Raw genomic sequence first — 18,782 nt, 5'->3', positions numbered from 1 at the left:
ATTAAACCGTTTTGCCTCATGACCCCACTTTAATCAAATTTCTGGCAACATCAGACATTCAAAATCTAGACTTTTTGCTAAAATTAATTTTTTGATCATGTAATGTTTGCTGTACAAATGTTAATTTTACACTATAATTTATATTATGGATTGAAAAGACACAGTACCACATGTGCTTCAGCTTCAGAGTTTGTCACGTCTTATTGCGATTGTCTCAACTCACCATATATTTATCCTTCAATTACTAGAAATTTCAGGTGACCAAGGTTGAAAAACACTGGACTAATGAAGTGAGCTGAAACATAAGTAGTCAGTAGTCCAGCAGCAGGGGGCAGCATTTCCCTTTAATACTTCCCTCACCTGTGGTTAAATTTACCTGCAGCACAAGGGTATTCTTATGCATTTCACTTAACATGTTTTCCAAGTTTCATCCACAACATTTTAAATATGACCTCAGACCTCATGTATTGAAGGTTAATATTTTTTATTGACGTTTCTGAGAAGATTCCAGCTTTTCCGGTAGTGATAACATCCTGGATAGAACAGATCTCAGTGAAAAAGATGTCCTCGTGTTCAAATCATGTCTTTGGCACAAACATAAGAGTTCTTCGTTGAGCACTTCTCATCATTGACATACTTTCCTGTAGGAGGAAATTGAACATAATGTTTGGAAACATGTTGGAGGAAATGGCATCGATGTGCAGCAGCTTATAAATGATGAAGTTCTCGTTTTGTTTTGAGTGCAACTTACCTTTGAAATTCATCTCCATGCAATGCTCTTTTCCATTTTCATTATTGGGCTCCCCTTTAGCCCAGTCTTTGAAAGCAAAGTGGGAACCATCACTCCACAGCCACAACCCCTCCTGAAGGAAAGTCATATTTAAGGATTAAGTCAAGTTTGTTTTGTTGTCTGTTGTGCTGACACCATTCTTTTGATGATGTTGCAGACTCTAAGCCAACAGTAGCCAGTGTTGTACACTATTGCAGAAGACACTAGAGAATTTGCCAGCTTCCATATGCCCTCACCTTGACTGCATCATGCCCTCCAACCCATGTTTTTTTAGATGAGCCAGTGGCTGTGTAGATCATGTCTGTGATGAACTTGAGAACTCTGATATCGCGCAAAGAGGCCAGGTTTGCACCAAGGGAAGTGCAGGTAAGCTGTATAGACAAGGCAATGCAAACAAAAGCATTAAAACACCATATATGAAATCTATACAGACAATTGGAGAAGGGTCGACTGTTACCTCAGCGTCGATCCATTCCTTTTCCTGCATGTTGAATAAGTAGCAGCGTCCATCAAACACTGCCCAGCCAGAAGGACAGACTTTACAGGTTTTATCTACAACAGAGCAATGATGTTAAGTTAATCCTGCCCAACAACACTCCCTAAAGTATCCCATTTTGTAAGTACATTTTCCAACAAGAAAAGCACTCGGAGAGCACAGACCTCTGCCAAGACAGATCTGCCCCCCCCTCCGACAACCGCCAAAATTTAATCATTTCTTCCTTGTGCCAATATCAACATTTCCTGAAAATTTCATGAAAATCCATCCATAACTTTTTGAGTTATCTTACGAACAGACAAACAGACAAACAAACCGAAAACATAACCTCCGCCATTTCACTTGGCGGAGGTAAAAAGAGCAAATCCAATGTGACAGCTATTGTCTGATTATCATAATGAATTTCAGAGATACAAACCTAGTTCTTGTGCCTGCACCTGTGGATGCAGAGAACACATGAATGAACATTAAATAGAACTTAAATTCACCCTAGTCTGATATGTAAAACCATCTGGGTAGCATTAGTTGTTCTTATATCCCTACAACACTTAGTAAGGCACATGTCCTGTCATTGACCATACATGCTTGGATGCTAAATGTTTTAAGTCGACTATGTAGTTGAATGGTGTAATGTGGTCATGTAAAATTAGTCACAGAAGTAAAACAATCTTGAATATGAAAAGTGTTTTCATCATTTCCTACTACTACTGTGAACTGTAATGTGGTAAAATGTCAAAATTAATGGAACAGAAACTTACAATTGAAAATCACATTAAAAGAAACTAACAAGCTTTACTTACATGGGGTCCAAGCCACACCCCACAGAGGAGCACACCGACAACTAGAGCTGATGCCATCTGTGTAGAGAGAAACACAATGCGTACTACACTGTACACATGTTTGTCTTTAAATGGAATAAGCTGTGACATTGAAAGTGAATGATTCTAGTTAGGTAAACATGATGTGACTGTCCTGTCATTAATAATTTACACAAAAACAGTCCCCACGTCATTTTGTTGAACATCCTTTAGCTCAGATTACAGCACACAATTGCTGCAGCATTGTTTCAATAAACTCATGCAATGTGAAAACATGTACAGGGTGGGGAAGTGAAATTTACAATGAACATTTAGTTGTTTTTTCTCAGCAGGCACTACGTCAATTGTTTTGAAACCAAACATATATTGATGTCATAATCATACCTAACACTATTATCCATACCTTTTCAGAAACTTTTGCCCATATGAGTAATCAGGAAAGCAAACGTCAAAGAGTGTGTGATTTGCTGAATGCACTCGTCACACCAAAGGAGATTTCAAAAATAGTTGGAGTGTCCATAAAGACTGTTTATAATGTAAAGAAAAGAATGACTATGAGCAAAACTATTACGAGAAAGTCTGGAAGATACTATTAAAGAAGAATGGGAGAAGTTGTCACCCGAATATTTGAGGAACACTTGCGCAAGTTTCAGGAAGTGTGTGAAGGCAGTTATTGAGAAAGAAGGAGGACACATAGAATAAAAACATTTTCTATTATGTCAATTTTCTTGTGGCAAATAAATTCTCATGACTTTCAACAAAGTAATTGGTCATACACTGTCTTTCAATCCCTGCCTCAAAATACTGTAAATTTTGCTTCCCCACCCTGTATTTCCGTTTAAAGCTGCATACATTGTTTGGAGCGTCAGACCATTGCAAACATCATCTCCAGTTCATCTCAGACATTCTCCATGTGGTTCAGGTCTGAACCTAGTGTGACGCAGCTCTGTAACTGTGTAATTTCTGACATTTGACTACTTCCATCCACTGGCACAGACAGATCCAGGGTGGTGCGCAATTAAACTGTCCATTTAAACTGTGCTTTTATATAACCTCCATTCAAGTTTTTCAGTAAAATATCTAGTGTTGTTATTGACACCTGCAGATATCCTGTCTCACCAAAATTATGGAGCTTAAGTAAAAAAAAAAATAAAAAAAAAATCTGCTTTTTTTGTTCATCTTACATCATTTGTTGGGAACTTTGAATAAAAACCAATTGTAGAGGACAGTTGATAGATTGTTATGGGTCAGAATCTCAGGAAGGCTGATTAATCTTTGTACTATTACCCTTCTAAGTTGATGATGAGCATATCCAGCTTTGTTTGTTAAAGAGGCTTCATATTTTTCATCTTTCAACTTGGATGCCAGCAGGGTGTTTCTTTGTCAACACTGTCAGCAGTTTCCTTGACATAATAAAAGCCGACTGTGATGCAGAGCAACATCTAACAATGTACTGAAGTTGTTCAATTCTTGTCAGATGACGCTTCAGTCCCTGGTGTCTTCTTTTATCTATGGGTTAATATGCACTACAGATGCTGTTCAGCAGACTGGACAATAATATTATCTAACGAGAATCAGAACTTTGAGAATTTTTTTTCCATTATCCCATAAGGTTCAGCTACTAAACAAAGACTGCTCTAAAGAAATAACTGAAGGACATGTTGATATCACGAGTCAACTTAACATTGTAAACTTTGTGGATGTTTATGTTTGACTTATTGTTTAGTTGCTGATATTAGACCACCGGGAAATGTGGTTTAAAACAAGATGACACTGATTAGGCACCAGGATGCCAGTGGTGATGAGGTTTTCTGGTGAGTTAATGTGTACCTGCAGTTTATCATGACCTCTGATTCTTCATGTGATGGGAAAAACTAACAATATATAGTGGACTGGACCAACTCTTCTGTTTCCAATTATAATAAACTTTGCTAAAAATGAACATTTTTCTTAAAAGTCACAGCGACATGACATGCAGATGTCTGTTTCAGCTCAAAGTCAGCTTTATTGTCAGTTTTTCAAATGTACAGCACAAATAGAAGACTGAATTTGCAAAGCTCCCCACGGGACCCATAGAGCAGCAATGAACATAGTAGAAAAATATTAAAAATAGAAAAACTAACTATAAACAGCAGCTGTAATGTAGAGGGGAAAGTACTGAAAATGTTCTGAAATGATTTGTAAAGTTTTATCATATTTGTTATGCATTTTGCCTATGTATCTTACCAAGAACATTGATAGTCAAGTTCAGTTTGGTTTTTTGCCGTTTCAGTAATAATTGATATTTACACATTTTGGTAGTAAGTAGTAGTCACCTCTAAGTTACATGTGATAATGATTTCTGAAAATAAAGAATCCATTTAGAGACAAAGGTGGACAATTCTCCCTTTCTTCTATGCTTCAGATGTGATTTTCCTGCTTTTGTCTCTAGAATATTCCCTGTGTGTTGGTAGCAAATCTACACGTATTAACATATTTAAAATTGCAGAGATTCAGGAAGTAACCAGTGATTAAACCGTTTTGCCTCATGACCCCACTTTAATCAAATTTCTGGCAACATCAGACATTCAAAATCTAGACTTTTTGCTAAAATTAATTTTTTGATCATGTAATGTTTGCTGTACAAATGTTAATTTTACACTATAATTTATATTATGGATTGAAAAGACACAGTACCACATGTGCTTCAGCTTCAGAGTTTGTCACGTCTTATTGCGATTGTCTCAACTCACCATATATTTATCCTTCAATTACTAGAAATTTCAGGTGACCAAGGTTGAAAAACACTGGACTAATGAAGTGAGCTGAAACATAAGTAGTCAGTAGTCCAGCAGCAGGGGGCAGCATTTCCCTTTAATACTTCCCTCAGCTGTGGTTCAATTTACCTGCAGCACAAGGCTGTTCTTATGCATTTCACTTAACATGTTTTCCAAGTTTCATCCACAACATTTTAAATATGACCTCAGACCTCATGTATTGAAGGTTAATATTTTTTATTGACGTTTCTGAGAAGATTCCAGCTTTTCCAGTAGTGATACATCCTGGATAGAACAGATCTCAGTGAAAAAGATGTCCTCGTGTTCAAATCATGTCTTTGGCACAAACATAAGAGTTCTTCATTGAGCAGCTCTCATCATTGACATACTTTCCTGTAGGAGGAAATTGAACATAATGTTTGGAAACATGTTTGAGGAAATCGCATAGATGTGCAGCATATAAATATTAAAGTTCTCGTTTTGTTTTGAGTGCAACTTACCTTTGAAATTCATCTCCATGCAATGCTCTTTTTCCTTTTCATTATTGGGCTCCCCTTTAGCCCAGTCTTTGAAAGCAAAGTGGGAACCATCACTCCACAGCCACAACCCCTCCTGAAGGAAAGTCATATTTAAGGATTAAGTCAAGTTTGTTTTGTTGTCTGTTGTGCTGACACCATTCTTTTGATGACGTTGCAGACTCTAAGCCTACAGTACCTAGTGTTGTACACTATTGCAGACGACACTAGAGAATTTGCCAGCTTCCATATGCCCTCACCTTGACTGCATCATGCCCTCCAACCCATGTTTTTTTAGATGAGCCAGTGGCTGTGTAGATCATGTCTGTGATGAACTTGAGAACTCTGGCATTGCGCAAAGAGGCCAGGTTTGCACCAAGGGAAGTGCAGGTACGCTGTATAGACAAGGCAATGCAAACAAAAGCATTAAAAAAAAAAAAAAAAAAAAAGGCAACCATATATGAAATCTATACAGACAACTGGAGAAGGGTCGACTGTTACCTCAGCGTCGATCCATTCCTTTTCCTGCATGTTGAATAAGTAGCAGCGTCCATCAAACACTGCCCAGCCAGAAGGACAGACTTTACAGGTTTTATCTACAACAGAGCAATGATGTTAAGTTAATCCTGCCCAACAACATTCCCCTGAGTATCACATTTTGCAGGTACAGTTTCCAATAAGGCTTAAATAGCAGCCATTTTACTAAGATCCTGAAATTTGGGTCTAAAGTAAATTCTGAGGATTCATCAAACTGTAGGCCTGAGTTTAAAGTTTTTTTCTTCCCCAAATTAAATCAATTAGTGCAAATCCAAGGTGGTGGCTGTTGTTTATTATTAAGCATAGTGAATTTCAGAGATACCAACCTAGTTGTTGTGCCTGCACCTGTGGATGCAGAGAGCACGAGTGAATATTAAGTAGAACTTGAAAACTCACCTTAGTCTGACACATGTACTAAAACTGACCCTATTGACTCCTTGGCCGCTAAATGTTTTAAGTAGATATTTAGTTGAATGGTGCAATGTGGTCATGTAAAATTAGTCAAGGAAGTCAAACAATCTTGAGTATGAAAAGTGTTTTTCTTCACTATTTCTTACAACTACTGTGACCTGTAACATGGTAGAATATCAGAATTAATAGAACAGAAACTTACAATTGAAGATCACAGTAAAAGAAACCAACAAACTTTACTTACATGAGGTCCAAGCCACACTCCAGAGAGGAACACACCTACAACTAGAGCTAATGCCATCTGCATAAAGAGAAACCTAATGAGTAAATACACTGTACACATGTTTGTCTTTAACTGGAATAAGCGGTGATATTAAATGGAATCCAGTCAATACTCAAAAGCCAATTAAAATATGTAAAGGTATCAAAAAACACAATGTCAGTGCAACATAAGACAATCAAACCACACAGAAACTTACATTAGGGAAATGATGCATAGAATGATTGACAAACACAATTTTCAGAGACAAGGGGGGGGGACACATTAAGTACCCTAGAAGGCGTGAGAAAACAATGAAACACAGCTGAAGCACATGAGAGCAGAGCAGGTCATCAACACAGCAGGGAAAAAAAGACCAAGGGTAAGTAATCTGAAAATACTCCAGGAAGTGTCGGTTCAAGTGTCAGAGCTAGAAAAGGTACAGTCTCAATACAATCAGTAATCTTAAAATAAGTTGTCTGTAATGCAGCTTAATTTGGACTAATTCTGGAATCATTTACCCTTTATCATACTTTAGTCATGGTTGACAGTGACTTGTCTAGCGCTGCCAAAACATAATCTTCTTGATGCTGAATTTGCATGACCTCAACTGATTAGGAACAATTCCATTTTTGTTAGAAATATCCACAACCTAAAGATGATAAAACTGCAGATTTGATTAAAAAAAACAAAAAAATAATATTTTCTTGTCTATATGCTTGAAGGAAAAATGTAAATACTTCTCAATTTATTTTTATCTTGTCACATTTTTTTTTTTGTCTTTTTGCATAAAGTTTACACTGTACACACACAAGACATAAATTATTACAGAAAACAAATGCTAAACACCTACCTTTTGTCAATGGTGTAGTAAAGGGTGAGCTGATAACTAATTTAATTGTAAAAATTATTAATAGAACAAAAAGAGACCCAGTGGGTCATTCCATGGCAATTCAACCAATGGTCCCCACATTACCCACTCAGAAAATTCTGAAAAAATTCACACTAAATCATTACGAACACATCCAAGATTTTAATGTCATATCTGTAATAGTTTAGGCGATACAGTCCTTTGAAAAGGGTCAATGACATAAATGTAGCTAAGATTTCCCAGAATCACCAATTTTCAGAAAGCCTGAGAGTAAGTTTCAGCCGTGTGGCTTGAATACCTAAGGAGATATAGCTCCTCAAAGTGGGCCGAAAAGCAAATTTGCAAAATTAAAAAAAAAACAATAAAAAAAACCCCCATTAATTTTCAAAGGGCTGTATCTCCTAAATTTTTTAAGCGTAAAGCTTAAAAAAATTGATGTCCGTTTCAAGTCCACGTGTTACAGAGCAGTAATTTGACATTTTTCACCTAAAAATGTAATCTCTTCAAATTTTGTTATACATAATGTTAAAGTGCTTATACATGAAGCATGTATAATACATGCATATAAGTTACTCTGCTTACATGACAGAGACTGTTGAACTTGAAATGTGTCCACATGTTACCTCTTGATCAGACTCATATATTACCTTACAAAAAAAAAAAAGTTTATCATTTTTAACTTCTCTCCACAGAAAATGACTGTCAATGATGCCAGGTCCACAACGAAGAACTCTTTTGTTTGTGCCAAAGACCCATGATCTCCTCCTCATGTGAACACAGAAGAACGTCCGTCTCCGATCTTGTACGTCCAGGATGTCAAGCCTCAATGGCATCACTACTGGAGTAGTTACAGCCTCCTGTTTCAAATCAATAAATAAATAAATATATTCCTGTCAGTATTTCATTGACAGTCTCTTGTGATCAGTTCATATTAAAGCTTAGAATAAAAACATTAAAATACGAACATTAAAATCATACACAGACACATTGGTCACAGTAAAAACACATCACAGAGATAAATGTTTTGTTATAAACTATTACCACATGTTCCCTTCTGTTTCATCAGGAAAAACCTGGAGGGGGTGGGATCAACAGCATATAGAGCAGCCAGTCACCGGCAACAAATCAAGATTCTTTGGCTTCATAGTGTTCTCATGGTGTCCATGTGTCTGTACGATTTATGGTGTGTAGTTTACTTTTACTTTCTGGTCCTCTCGTGCTCAGTTAGTCTTTTTAAGTGTTTTGTGCTTCTGGGTGTGCGTATGTGTGTGTGTGGGTGTGCGTATGTGTGTGTAGGGGTGGGGGGTGGTACTGATTTTTAAACTTATGTGTAAAGCACTTTGTGCTACATCCTTAATGTATGAAAAGTGCTAAATAAATAAAGATTGATCGATTGGTTGATTGATTGATATGAAAAAGATTCAACTTTATTTCCTGTAACAAGATTATTCATACTTTCAAATGCCATTTTTTAATTTTTCTATTTTGTGACAATCCAGGACCATTCTTCACATATAGTGTCATCTAGTGGGAACATTTGAGAATAGCAAACCTACTGTAGTTTGTGTTTCAACGTCCATCTGTTCTCTCTCTTAACAGTACAAACTGCCTGTCCCACATTTGACGTCACGAACAACAACCAGTAAATGGCAGCACAGCGCCAACGATTGTTATATTTTTCTCTACTTGTTTAAATGTATTTTTAGTTGTTGCTGGAACTTCATCTTTATTCTCATTTATTTATTTATTTATTTATTTATATTTTGTCTTTTTTAAATAATCTATTTATTCTTGTAGGTTCTATGTCTCCTAATTATTAGTTTGTTACTATTGTGTCTTGGAATGTCTGATGTTTTGTATGTTCTTGTTATAGTCATGTTTTTGTGTGTTCTATTGTAGAATAGTGTGCTTCAATAAAAAAAAAACAAAAAACGTAACATCTCGTCAAACTAACGCGAGATGAAGACTTGTCTATGCGCAGGCGCAATGGCTCGTCCTCAACATCAGGTGACTGTAGCCAGCTGGAAGCTACAAGGAAGCTACAAGCTAACCGCGCTAAATTCAAATGAACATTACTGAGAGAAGCAGACCATGTTTTAACCTCCAGTTTTCATGCGAACGATGAGTATTAAAACAGAACAGCTACAGTTTGTCACATGTACTCTAAAGACGACACGTGTCTTCAGGAGCAGCTCACCTCATGTAGAAAAGGTAAGGTGGCTAAAGCTAAGATGTGTAAATAAATGCATGTTGTGCATCTGCTCTGTGTCTGTTGTGTGCACAGTAGATTGATCTATTATATTAGAAATAGTGTAATACTAGAAGTTTCTGATGTTGCAGACACTTTACATACATATTACTGCTCCTCTTTTCTGATATAAAGTGTACTGTATGCCTCCTGAGTGTTTACACAGGCATGTCTGAAAAAACCTGAGTTTCTGTTTACAACCACATGAGTCATATGGTATCAAATTATGTAACTATGGAAGTGACGCAGGTTTGGTACGGGTACAAAGTTAGAGATGTAAGAGACGAGAGGATATTGTGTCCACAGATTCACTTTACATACAGTAACCTCTAAATCACAATGAATTGGACTATTAAATAAATAAATAAATAAATATGTATGTATGTACGAGGGGTGTTCAATAAGTAATGCCCCTGACCCACTTCCAGTTGTCTGATCTAGCTGAAATTTTGCATGTGCAATGATTTATATCTCTGTGGGTTATGTGGCAAATTACAACTCTGAACTAATTGTGGTTTCTGATTTACAGGTGTTTGAACTGAGTCAGGTGTGAAATGGAGCCTGTTGAGTGTCGCGCAGTGATCCGGTTTTTGTATTTGAAAGGACGCACACCACAGGAGACTTTTGATGAAATGAAAGAAACTTATGGTGATAATGCCCCATCATATGACCTTGTAAAACGCTGGCATCATGAATTCAAACATGGCCGGAAGTCTGTGGAAACAGCTCCCAGACCTGGTCGCCCCCCTTCTGCCATTGATGAGGCATCTGTCCGTCAAGTTGAGGCTGCCATTTTGGAAGATCAGCGCATTACTATTCGCCAAATAGCCCCAGAGGTCAAGATTAGTACAGGGTCTGTGGAAACTATCATTCATGACCATTTGCATATGCATAAGGTGTCTGCCAGATGGATTCCCAGGTTGCTCACACCTTCCCAAGCGAGAACGCGTCGAGTGCTTGAGGATGAATTTGGAGATGTGCCAAGAAGATGAGTCAAAGTTTTTCAAAAGACTGATTACACAGGGTGAAACCTGGGTCTATCGCAATGATCCAGAGACCAAAGCCCAGTCAATGCAGTGGAAGCACTTGGACTCACCACCTCCAAAGATGGCAAGGGTGCAGCCCTCCGCTGGCAAGGTCATGCTCACAGTCTTCTGGGACCAGGACGGAGTAGTGATGACAGATTTCCTGGCAAAGGGTACCACAATTACAGGAGCCTATTATGCTTCACTTTTGAGGAAATTAAGAGAAGCTATCAAAATCAAGAGGCGGGGCAAGATCAGCAAAGGTATCCTCCTCCTGCAGGACAACGCTCCGGTCCACAACTCGCATGTCGCCAGATCAGAAGCACGGGCGTGTGGCTATGAAATCCTCCCCCATCCTCCCTACTCTCCTGACCTTGCACCCTCTGACTTTCACCTCTTCCCAGCCATGAAGTTGTTTTTGAAAGGAAAGCGTTTCCCAGATTATGCAGCCTTGATTTCTGAAGTCACGTCGTGGTTGGAGGACCAACCTGGGATGTTCTACAAAAACGGTCTCCAGAGCTGCATCAAACGATGGGAGAAATGCATAACTCTGGGTGGTTCCTATGTAGAGAAAGACTAATAACTGTGCCAAGTTTCTTTGCTCTACTGCTATGGGAAGTGGGTCAGGGGCATTACTTATTGAATGCCCTCGTATGTATGTATGTATATATGTAATCTAACGAATCTCCCTGTCTAATTTTAGATTGTGTGTTGATATCGAGGTGTTAGTGTGTGAATGCAGCACCACACAGACAGTGATGACAGACCTGAACATGACTTGGACAATCAAAGGAATGACACAGTGCCAGTATGGAGCATGTCTACATCCTCAGGACAGTGTGCTGTTATTCATCACACTTGTAGTTTTACTGCCTCAGTGGATGAGATGATGGAAATGGAGGAACATCGCAGAGAACTGATAACACCTTCTATGCACTGATGCTGCTGGGTGAGATATTTTGTCTTTCATGCATTCTGCTCTGACAAACATTTTAAAGAGAAGGTCACAAAGAATGTAGTTTTGAGTATTTTGCTTTTTATTGAGTAGAATCAACTCAACTTGGAATAGATGGTCTTTGTCATTACATGTGTTCTCAGTAGGATGTTGAAGTGATGTCAGATATTTGTCACACTTGTGAATTTTGTGCCCCAGTAGATGAAGTCCTGGAAATGGAGAACCATCATTCAGACCCTCTGAAGCTGCTGGGTGAGATGTTTTATCTTTATTACTGAAAAGCTTTTTTGAGGTCAATGAATGCTCCAACTGTGTGATGTTTTTAAATCTGTTGAATTGGTGATTTCCTCTGTTGAGGTTATTAATGCTAGTAAAATTACTTACTGAATCAGTATTGACTGTAAGTGATTAATTTGTTTTTATCAATGAATAGTCATCAATCATCATCACTGAATAGTTTTTGTAGAATTTTTGAGAAGTGAGGTAGTACTGAAACAGGTCTGTAATGTGCTTAGAAAAGCGCTATAGAAATCCAATCCATTATTATTATTATTATTATTATTATTGTTATAATTATTATTGTTATTATTATTATGTGTGAAATGATGGTTATTCCCAGATTTATAAAGGGTTCTGCAACTTTCATGTGGTTTTTAATTTTGCCATAGTCCAGTCTGTTGGTATCCAGAAAAATGCATTCCTGATGATTTATACACCGTATAAGTGTTTTTGTTTTGAAGAGAAGAGTTAATGTCTCAGAGACTGTGTCATGTAAATGCCCAGTTTGTTAAATGTGTTAGATGTCATATTTTTCTCAGATGGTTTAATAGACCGATAGACAAACAGACTTTATTAAACCCAAACTGGGAAATTGTAGTGCAGCTGCATGACAAACAGTAAAAGTAGAATACAAGAGCAAACACACTATACATAATAAGTATAGAAAGAGAACTGGTAGAAAATTTGGACAATCAAACAGTAAGGTGCACCAATAAACTGTAATGTGCAAAGTAAAATGGAATTTTTCAGTTAAATGACAATAAAGTGCAAAACAGTTTATTGAACAGTGAAATGGAATGTGGTAAGAAAAGGTGACCTCTTCTTTCTGAAATCAATTCGAAGTGTTGTAGAGACGCACATCTGTCAGGGAGGGGTTATCGAACAGGAGATGATGAGAGATTGTTTTTTTTTTTTGTAGTCACCAGTGACTGGTGATGTTTCCTCCAAAGTGTTGCTCAGTGCATGTGCAGATTATTTGTAAATGGAGTTGTAATGTAAAACAAATTTCTTTTAGTTCTCTCCCCTTGGTGAGTAATGCGTTGTGTGTATGTGACGTTATATCAAATAATGCTCATCCTTTTAACACTGAGTATCTATTACTGTTTGAGTCAGTCAATTTTAACTCGTGTTTTGTATTGTTGTTTGTAGGAGCTATAGCAGAATCAATAGTATTAGTAATGCTATTGTTATGTTTGCACTTTTACTGTTGAGATGACACAGTTTGTAGATGGGAGTTGTAAGGTTTTGTTGTGGCTCTTTGGTGTCCCCTCGTATGTGACATTATATATGTATGTGAAGTGTTTTCTGTTGGATGTTTAAGTAATACCACCAATTTATTTGTCACACTTGTAGATTTCCTGCCTCAGTAGATCAAGTCCTGGAAATGGAGAACCATCATTCAGACCTTCTGGAGCTGCTGGGTGACTTCTACTGCTGTTTATCTGGAACGGTTGACGCTTAAGGATCCTTACATTGTTTGCATCATTTGTTCCATTATTAGACATGGTTTTTCCAAAGGAATTGAACAGGTTTGGTCATCAGCGCCCTCCAGTGGTCCAGTGGTGAGGATAGATAGACGAGTAGTTTTCCAAATTGTAATTCCTGACTGTTTCAACTTCGATTAAAAATTGTTCCAGATAACTTACTTGCATTATGTCTTGTTTTACCTACTTTTCTGCTTACATACTTTGCTACTTACTTTACTACTTAATTCCTTTTCTACTTGCATACTTTACTGCTTACTTTACAACTTAATTACTTTTCTACTTGCATACTTTACTGCTTACTTTACAACTTAATTACTTTTCTACTTACATACTTTACTACTTACTTTTCTACTTACGTACTTCACTACTTACTTTTCTATATACTTTTCTACTTAGATACTATACTACTTACTTTTCTACTTACAGTTTACATTTTAAAAAAGAAGCGTAGACAGAAACAATGAATACAACTTCAAACACTATATTTGTACCAACCAGATAGTTCAGTGGTCTAAGAGGGAGCACTTCAGTCTGAAGGTTGATAGTTCAATACCCAGACATGGTATATGTACTTTTCAGTTTTCAGGGCCTAAAACCCAACAATAAATACAAGTTCGAGCACAGTAACACCAACTCACAGATAGTTCAGTGGTTAAGTTCCAGGTCAGGTGCCTTGATCTTACCAATTCAAACTTGCAGGATCAAATCCACCTGTTGTAAGGTTACATATGATTTTTTACCCCCCAAAAATTAGCAGAGAAATCAATTAATAATAACTAATAAAAAAGTTCAGTGATCTAAAACTGGTACAGGACTTAACAGAAGCAGTGACAAAAAACAGGCTGCAAAATATATGCAGGTAATACATCAAACCTGTGACAGCACTGTGAACATCAGTGTTCATGGATAAAAGAGAGAAACAGACAAATGAACCAAATCAAATCCAATTTGATTTATCTGGCACCAAGTCCTAACAAAAGTAATGTCAGGACACTTGACATTCAGAGCTGGTGTCGACTAGACTCTCACATGGGTGGTGTAGTGGTGAGCTTTTTGTCTCAGAGACTTCATGTCACTGATGGTCTGGTTCAGTTCCCCTTCCTGAGGTCTCAGATCCAAAGGCCCAGACCCTGGTTGGAAATACAGCAGAGTCTAGACTCAGAGTTCAAGTTTACAGGTCTTATGCGCAAAAAAAACCTCTCAACTCAACAAATCAGCTGTAGCACAGTGGTTAAGGACAAGGGAGCATGTCACATATCCCTACAATTTTTGAGATCGTGGGTTCAAATCCCACGTCGGGATCTATTTTTTCAAAATTTCATTCCATTCTCGCTGCTCCAGGTTTCTGGTTTGTGCATTTCTTATACATGTAAATTAAAAACTAAAACCCTGACCTGAGGTTTAGCTCAGTGGTTTAAGCATTGGGCAATAGTGACAACCTCACTAAAGATTTGAAGGTTGCAAGATCAAATCCCGCTCTAGCATGTGTTTTTCACCCAAAAAATAGAAGAGTGGAAAGAAACAGAATAAATACAACTTCCAACACAGTAACATCAGTAGACAGATAGCTCTGTGGTTAAAAACTGGTGCAAAGTTAATCCTCTGCACCAAGAGGTCACCAGTTCAATACCCAGAGAGGACATACATGCTTTTCTGTGTTTTCAGGTCCAAAAAAAACACAATAAATACAAGTTCAAGCACTTTATTAGCAGTTCACAGATAGCTCAGTGGTAAGGTTGGTGGTGTTAAGAGAACTGACTACTGTGAGGCTGGCTGGTAGTTCAAATCCAAGACTTGGTGAATGATGTTGGAAGAAACCTTGGGGATCTTACAACTTTTTTATAAAAAATTTTTTTTTTGGGGGGGGGGGGGCGGGGGCGGGCGGGGGCGCTGCACCCCCCCTCTCCAGACCCAAGAAATGTTATTTCTTACCCACATGGAGCAAGAAATAACATAACTTGAGTCAACGGCCAGCAAAACCTGGAAGAAACAAGACAAAAAGTTAAAGTAAAAATAAGGTACAACAAAAATACAAACAACAAGCATCACTAATACTACAAATTCTGCAAAATAGAAAACAGCAGTAAAATGAGCGAAGCAACGGACTCAAACAGCACTAGCTAATGTTAAAAGGACAAGCAAGAATGTCACAAAAAACAACACAATTACCAGACACCTCAGAAATACAACTGTACAACTATATTCTACTGTACTTTATTCTACTATACTATAGTCTACTTTACTTTATTCTACCTTACTATATTCTACTGTACTTTATTCTACTTTACTTTATTCTACTATACTATAGTCTACTTTACTTTATTCTACTATACTTTATTTTACTATACTATATTCTACTTTACTTTATTCTACTTTACTATAGTCTACTTTATTCTACTTTACTATATTCTACTATACTTTAGTCTACTATACTTTAGTCTACTTTACTACATTCTACTATACTTTACTTTATTCTACCTTACTATATTCTACTGTACTTTATTCTACTATACTTTATTCTACTATACTATAGTCTACTTTACTATATTCTACTATCCTTTATTTTACTATACTACATTCTACTATACTATATTCTACTTTATTCTACTATACTATAGTCTACTTTACTTTATTCTACTTTACTATATTCTACTATACTTTAGTCTACTTGACTACATTCTACTTTACTATATTCTACTATACTTTAGTCTACTTGACTACATTCTACTTTACTATATTCTACTATACTTTAGTCTAAATAACTAAATATGTCTAAAGTCTAAATTCTTGAAATATGTATGGGCAGGGGATCATTTTATTTTATTAAATTTTTTATTTATTTATTTATTTTTTAATTTTATTTATTTATTTATTTATTTATTTATTTATTTTTTGGGGGGGGGGTGTTGCGTTTTTTTTTCCCCCCCTCCAGGTTAGAACACACAACAGGTGGAACTAATGTTTTAATGTTGGAGCACCCTGGACTCATTTTAGGGATGCACATCAACTGATATTGTTAAAATGTTCATCTTTGTCACCAAAATTTGTTTGTTGGTCTTAAAAAAAAAAAACTTTATTGTCATTGTGCTGCCCCACTTGAAATGGTGCACTGTCCCTTTAAGAATGTAGGGGAGGTGCTACTTAGTTAATTAGCTGCTGTTCTTCAGTTTTGCTGAGTCACTGTCTCTGACATGTGCTGTTTTAAGTTGCTGCTGATTTCTGCCTTTTACGTTCATTCTTCTTTTGGAACCTGAACAAAGATATGTCTGTAAGTCAGTTAAGTTCATGTATGTTTATAGAATGTTCACATAGTGTGCCTGTAGTTGATTTAAAAAAAAGAGTATTTCATTGAATGAATGTTTACAGCGAAAAATGGTAATGCTTGTTTTCACTGGAACTATGCTAAGTCACGTTAGTGCATTTTACTTTGGATTACTGATTGTTTATTTTATGAGGTCAGTTCAGTTATACTGTGCATTTTCTTTATTTTTGTATTCCAGTTTCACAGGTTAAAATTCAAGCTGTAAAGTGAAAGCCTTCATAAATATCCCGAAACATTCATCTGACTCCTGGGTGTTTATTGGAGGACCTGTTAGCTATCTGCTAAGCTAGACAAGCACCTTTTCTTTCTAGTAGGGCAGAATAGTGAAAAGACATAGACCTAACGGGTTTGCTACAGAAGACTGAATCCACAGGGAGTCACGCAACAGTCTGCTATCAAGCAAAGCTCATACAAAATGAGTTACATCGATCCAGACGAATTAGAAATTCATTCACAATGCTCCAGCTCTTCACGTTCAAGCCGGCAGTCATCAAAAAGCCTCGTGGCAGCAAGAGCTCGCGCGCGCACAAGCTTCTTTTGCACAGAAGGAGGCAGACCTGCTCAAAGCTCAGGCTTACATTGAAGAGGAGCAACAAAAGGTTGCAGCTGAAACGGCAAGAAAGAAGGCTGAGGTAGAAGCTAATCTCCGGAAACTGCGACGAGTAAGCACTGCAGCAGCTGCAGTGGCAGCAGCTGAATCACTTGAAGCTGCTCTCGAGAAAGAATATGACAATGATGATCGTGCAAGAGGTAGGGAGGAAACTCCAGAGTACATCCGTACTAAAGATCCAGTCTTCCCTACTTACCAAAACACTAAGCAATCAGAACACACATTTCCACCAATGTACCAGACACCAGTGATTGGTGATGAATCAGTTCCTAGCCATATTGGAAAAATTAACGATCAGGTTAGTGAGACCAGTGGGCCTGAATTTCAGGACCTACCCTTCAAACGTGATGTACACCAAGATATCAGCATAGAACCCGCTACTCAGCACTCGCGCAGGAGCTCCCATAGCGAGCCAGACCACTCTTATAGATCACGTCCCTTTAGAGATGCCTACAGCCAACAAGGTCTATCAACATTTCGTCCATCCCATTGAACTTCTCAGCCTCGTCAGCCAGACTTAGGTTCACCTACAAGACGAGTAGAGTGAAGTTCATCAGCGGTGACAGACGTGGCAAAGTACTTAATACGCCGTGAAATGGTAAGCTCTGGGCTGTTGAAGTTCGACGACCAACCAGAAAATTACTGGGCCTGGAAGGCATCATTTCGCAGCTCTACAGATGGCTTGAATCTGACATCAAGGGAAGAGCTTGATCTTCTTTGCAAATGGCTCGGTCCAAACTCTTCAGAGCATGCTAGGAGGATTCGAGCTGTGTACATTCATGATGCATCAGTGGGTGTGAACATGGTGTGGAGAAGGTTGGAGGAATCTTATGGGTCACCTGAGGTGATAGAGAATGCTCTTCTCAAGAAAGCTGAGGATTTCCCAAAACTCAACAACAAAGAATATCCCAAGCTGACAGTTGGGAGATCTGCTGAGAGAGATTGAAGGAGCAAAGTCCGACGGATTTCTCCCTGGTCTGAACTACTTAGATACATCACGCGGCATGAATCCAATTGTTCAGAAGTTGCCGTATACCCTGCAAGACAAATGGGTGTTGCAAGCATCTCAGTACAAAGAATGGAACAGAGTTTCATTCCCACCATTCTCATTCTTTGTGAGGTTTGTCTGTGAGCAAGCAAAGATATTGAATGATCCGAGTTTTGCTTTGCTTAATCGCTATTCAACTTCAGTTAAGACAGATAAAGTCTCCAAACCCAACATGAAGACACAAGTTTATACAAGGAAGACAGAGGTCTCCGATTTTGGAACTAGCAGTGTCAATCTGACTGAAAAAGAACTGGTGAGTCCAGATAAGCAGTGTCCTCTTCATCAAAAACCACATCCTCTAAGAAGGTGCCGCGGTTTCTGAAGCAAGACCTTGGATGAGAGGAAAGCATACCTT

The 18,782-nt window shown here is 37.8% G+C and overlaps 1 protein-coding gene and 1 long non-coding RNA gene across 2 annotated transcripts; both read right to left on the bottom strand.

The window, feature by feature from the left end:
* Positions 1–413: 413 nt before the first annotated feature.
* LOC115436423 (macrophage mannose receptor 1-like) lies at positions 414–6,790 on the bottom strand. Its single transcript, XM_030159299.1, has 11 exons — positions 6,568–6,790; positions 6,239–6,257; positions 5,877–5,971; positions 5,636–5,770; positions 5,361–5,472; positions 5,188–5,253; positions 2,087–2,143; positions 1,248–1,342; positions 1,027–1,161; positions 752–863; positions 414–641 (listed from the first exon to the last, which is right to left on the bottom strand). Exons 1-11 carry the CDS (start codon positions 6,664–6,666, stop codon positions 574–576), a joined length of 993 nt encoding a protein of 330 aa, XP_030015159.1. The 5' UTR covers positions 6,667–6,790; the 3' UTR covers positions 414–573.
* LOC115431126 (uncharacterized) lies at positions 1,248–2,168 on the bottom strand. The gene is made up of 3 exons (XR_003937052.1): positions 2,087–2,168; positions 1,705–1,723; positions 1,248–1,342 (listed from the first exon to the last, which is right to left on the bottom strand). It is a non-coding gene; the product is annotated as an uncharacterized LOC115431126 (long non-coding RNA).
* Positions 6,791–18,782: the final 11,992 nt, after the last annotated feature.

The sequence above is a fragment of the Sphaeramia orbicularis genome, chromosome 2 (assembly GCF_902148855.1).
Source record: "Sphaeramia orbicularis chromosome 2, fSphaOr1.1, whole genome shotgun sequence".
Classification (NCBI taxonomy): domain Eukaryota; kingdom Metazoa; phylum Chordata; class Actinopteri; order Kurtiformes; family Apogonidae; genus Sphaeramia; species Sphaeramia orbicularis.
The sequence above is the reverse complement of the archived record's forward strand: the minus strand, read 5'-3'. Positions and strand labels throughout refer to the sequence as shown.

Excerpts from the sequence above, each read along its gene's own strand:
- LOC115436423 (XM_030159299.1), bottom strand. The coding sequence starts at position 6,666 with ATGTGTACAGTGTATTTACTCATTAGGTTTCTCTTTATGCAGATGGCA. Across the intron at positions 864-1,026 it reads GAGGGCATGATGCAGTCAAG|GAGGGGTTGTGGCTGTGGAG; the intron begins GTGAGGGCATAT and ends ACTTTCCTTCAG. Across the intron at positions 642-751 it reads CATGGAGATGAATTTCAAAG|GAAAGTATGTCAATGATGAG; the intron begins GTAAGTTGCACT and ends TTCCTCCTACAG.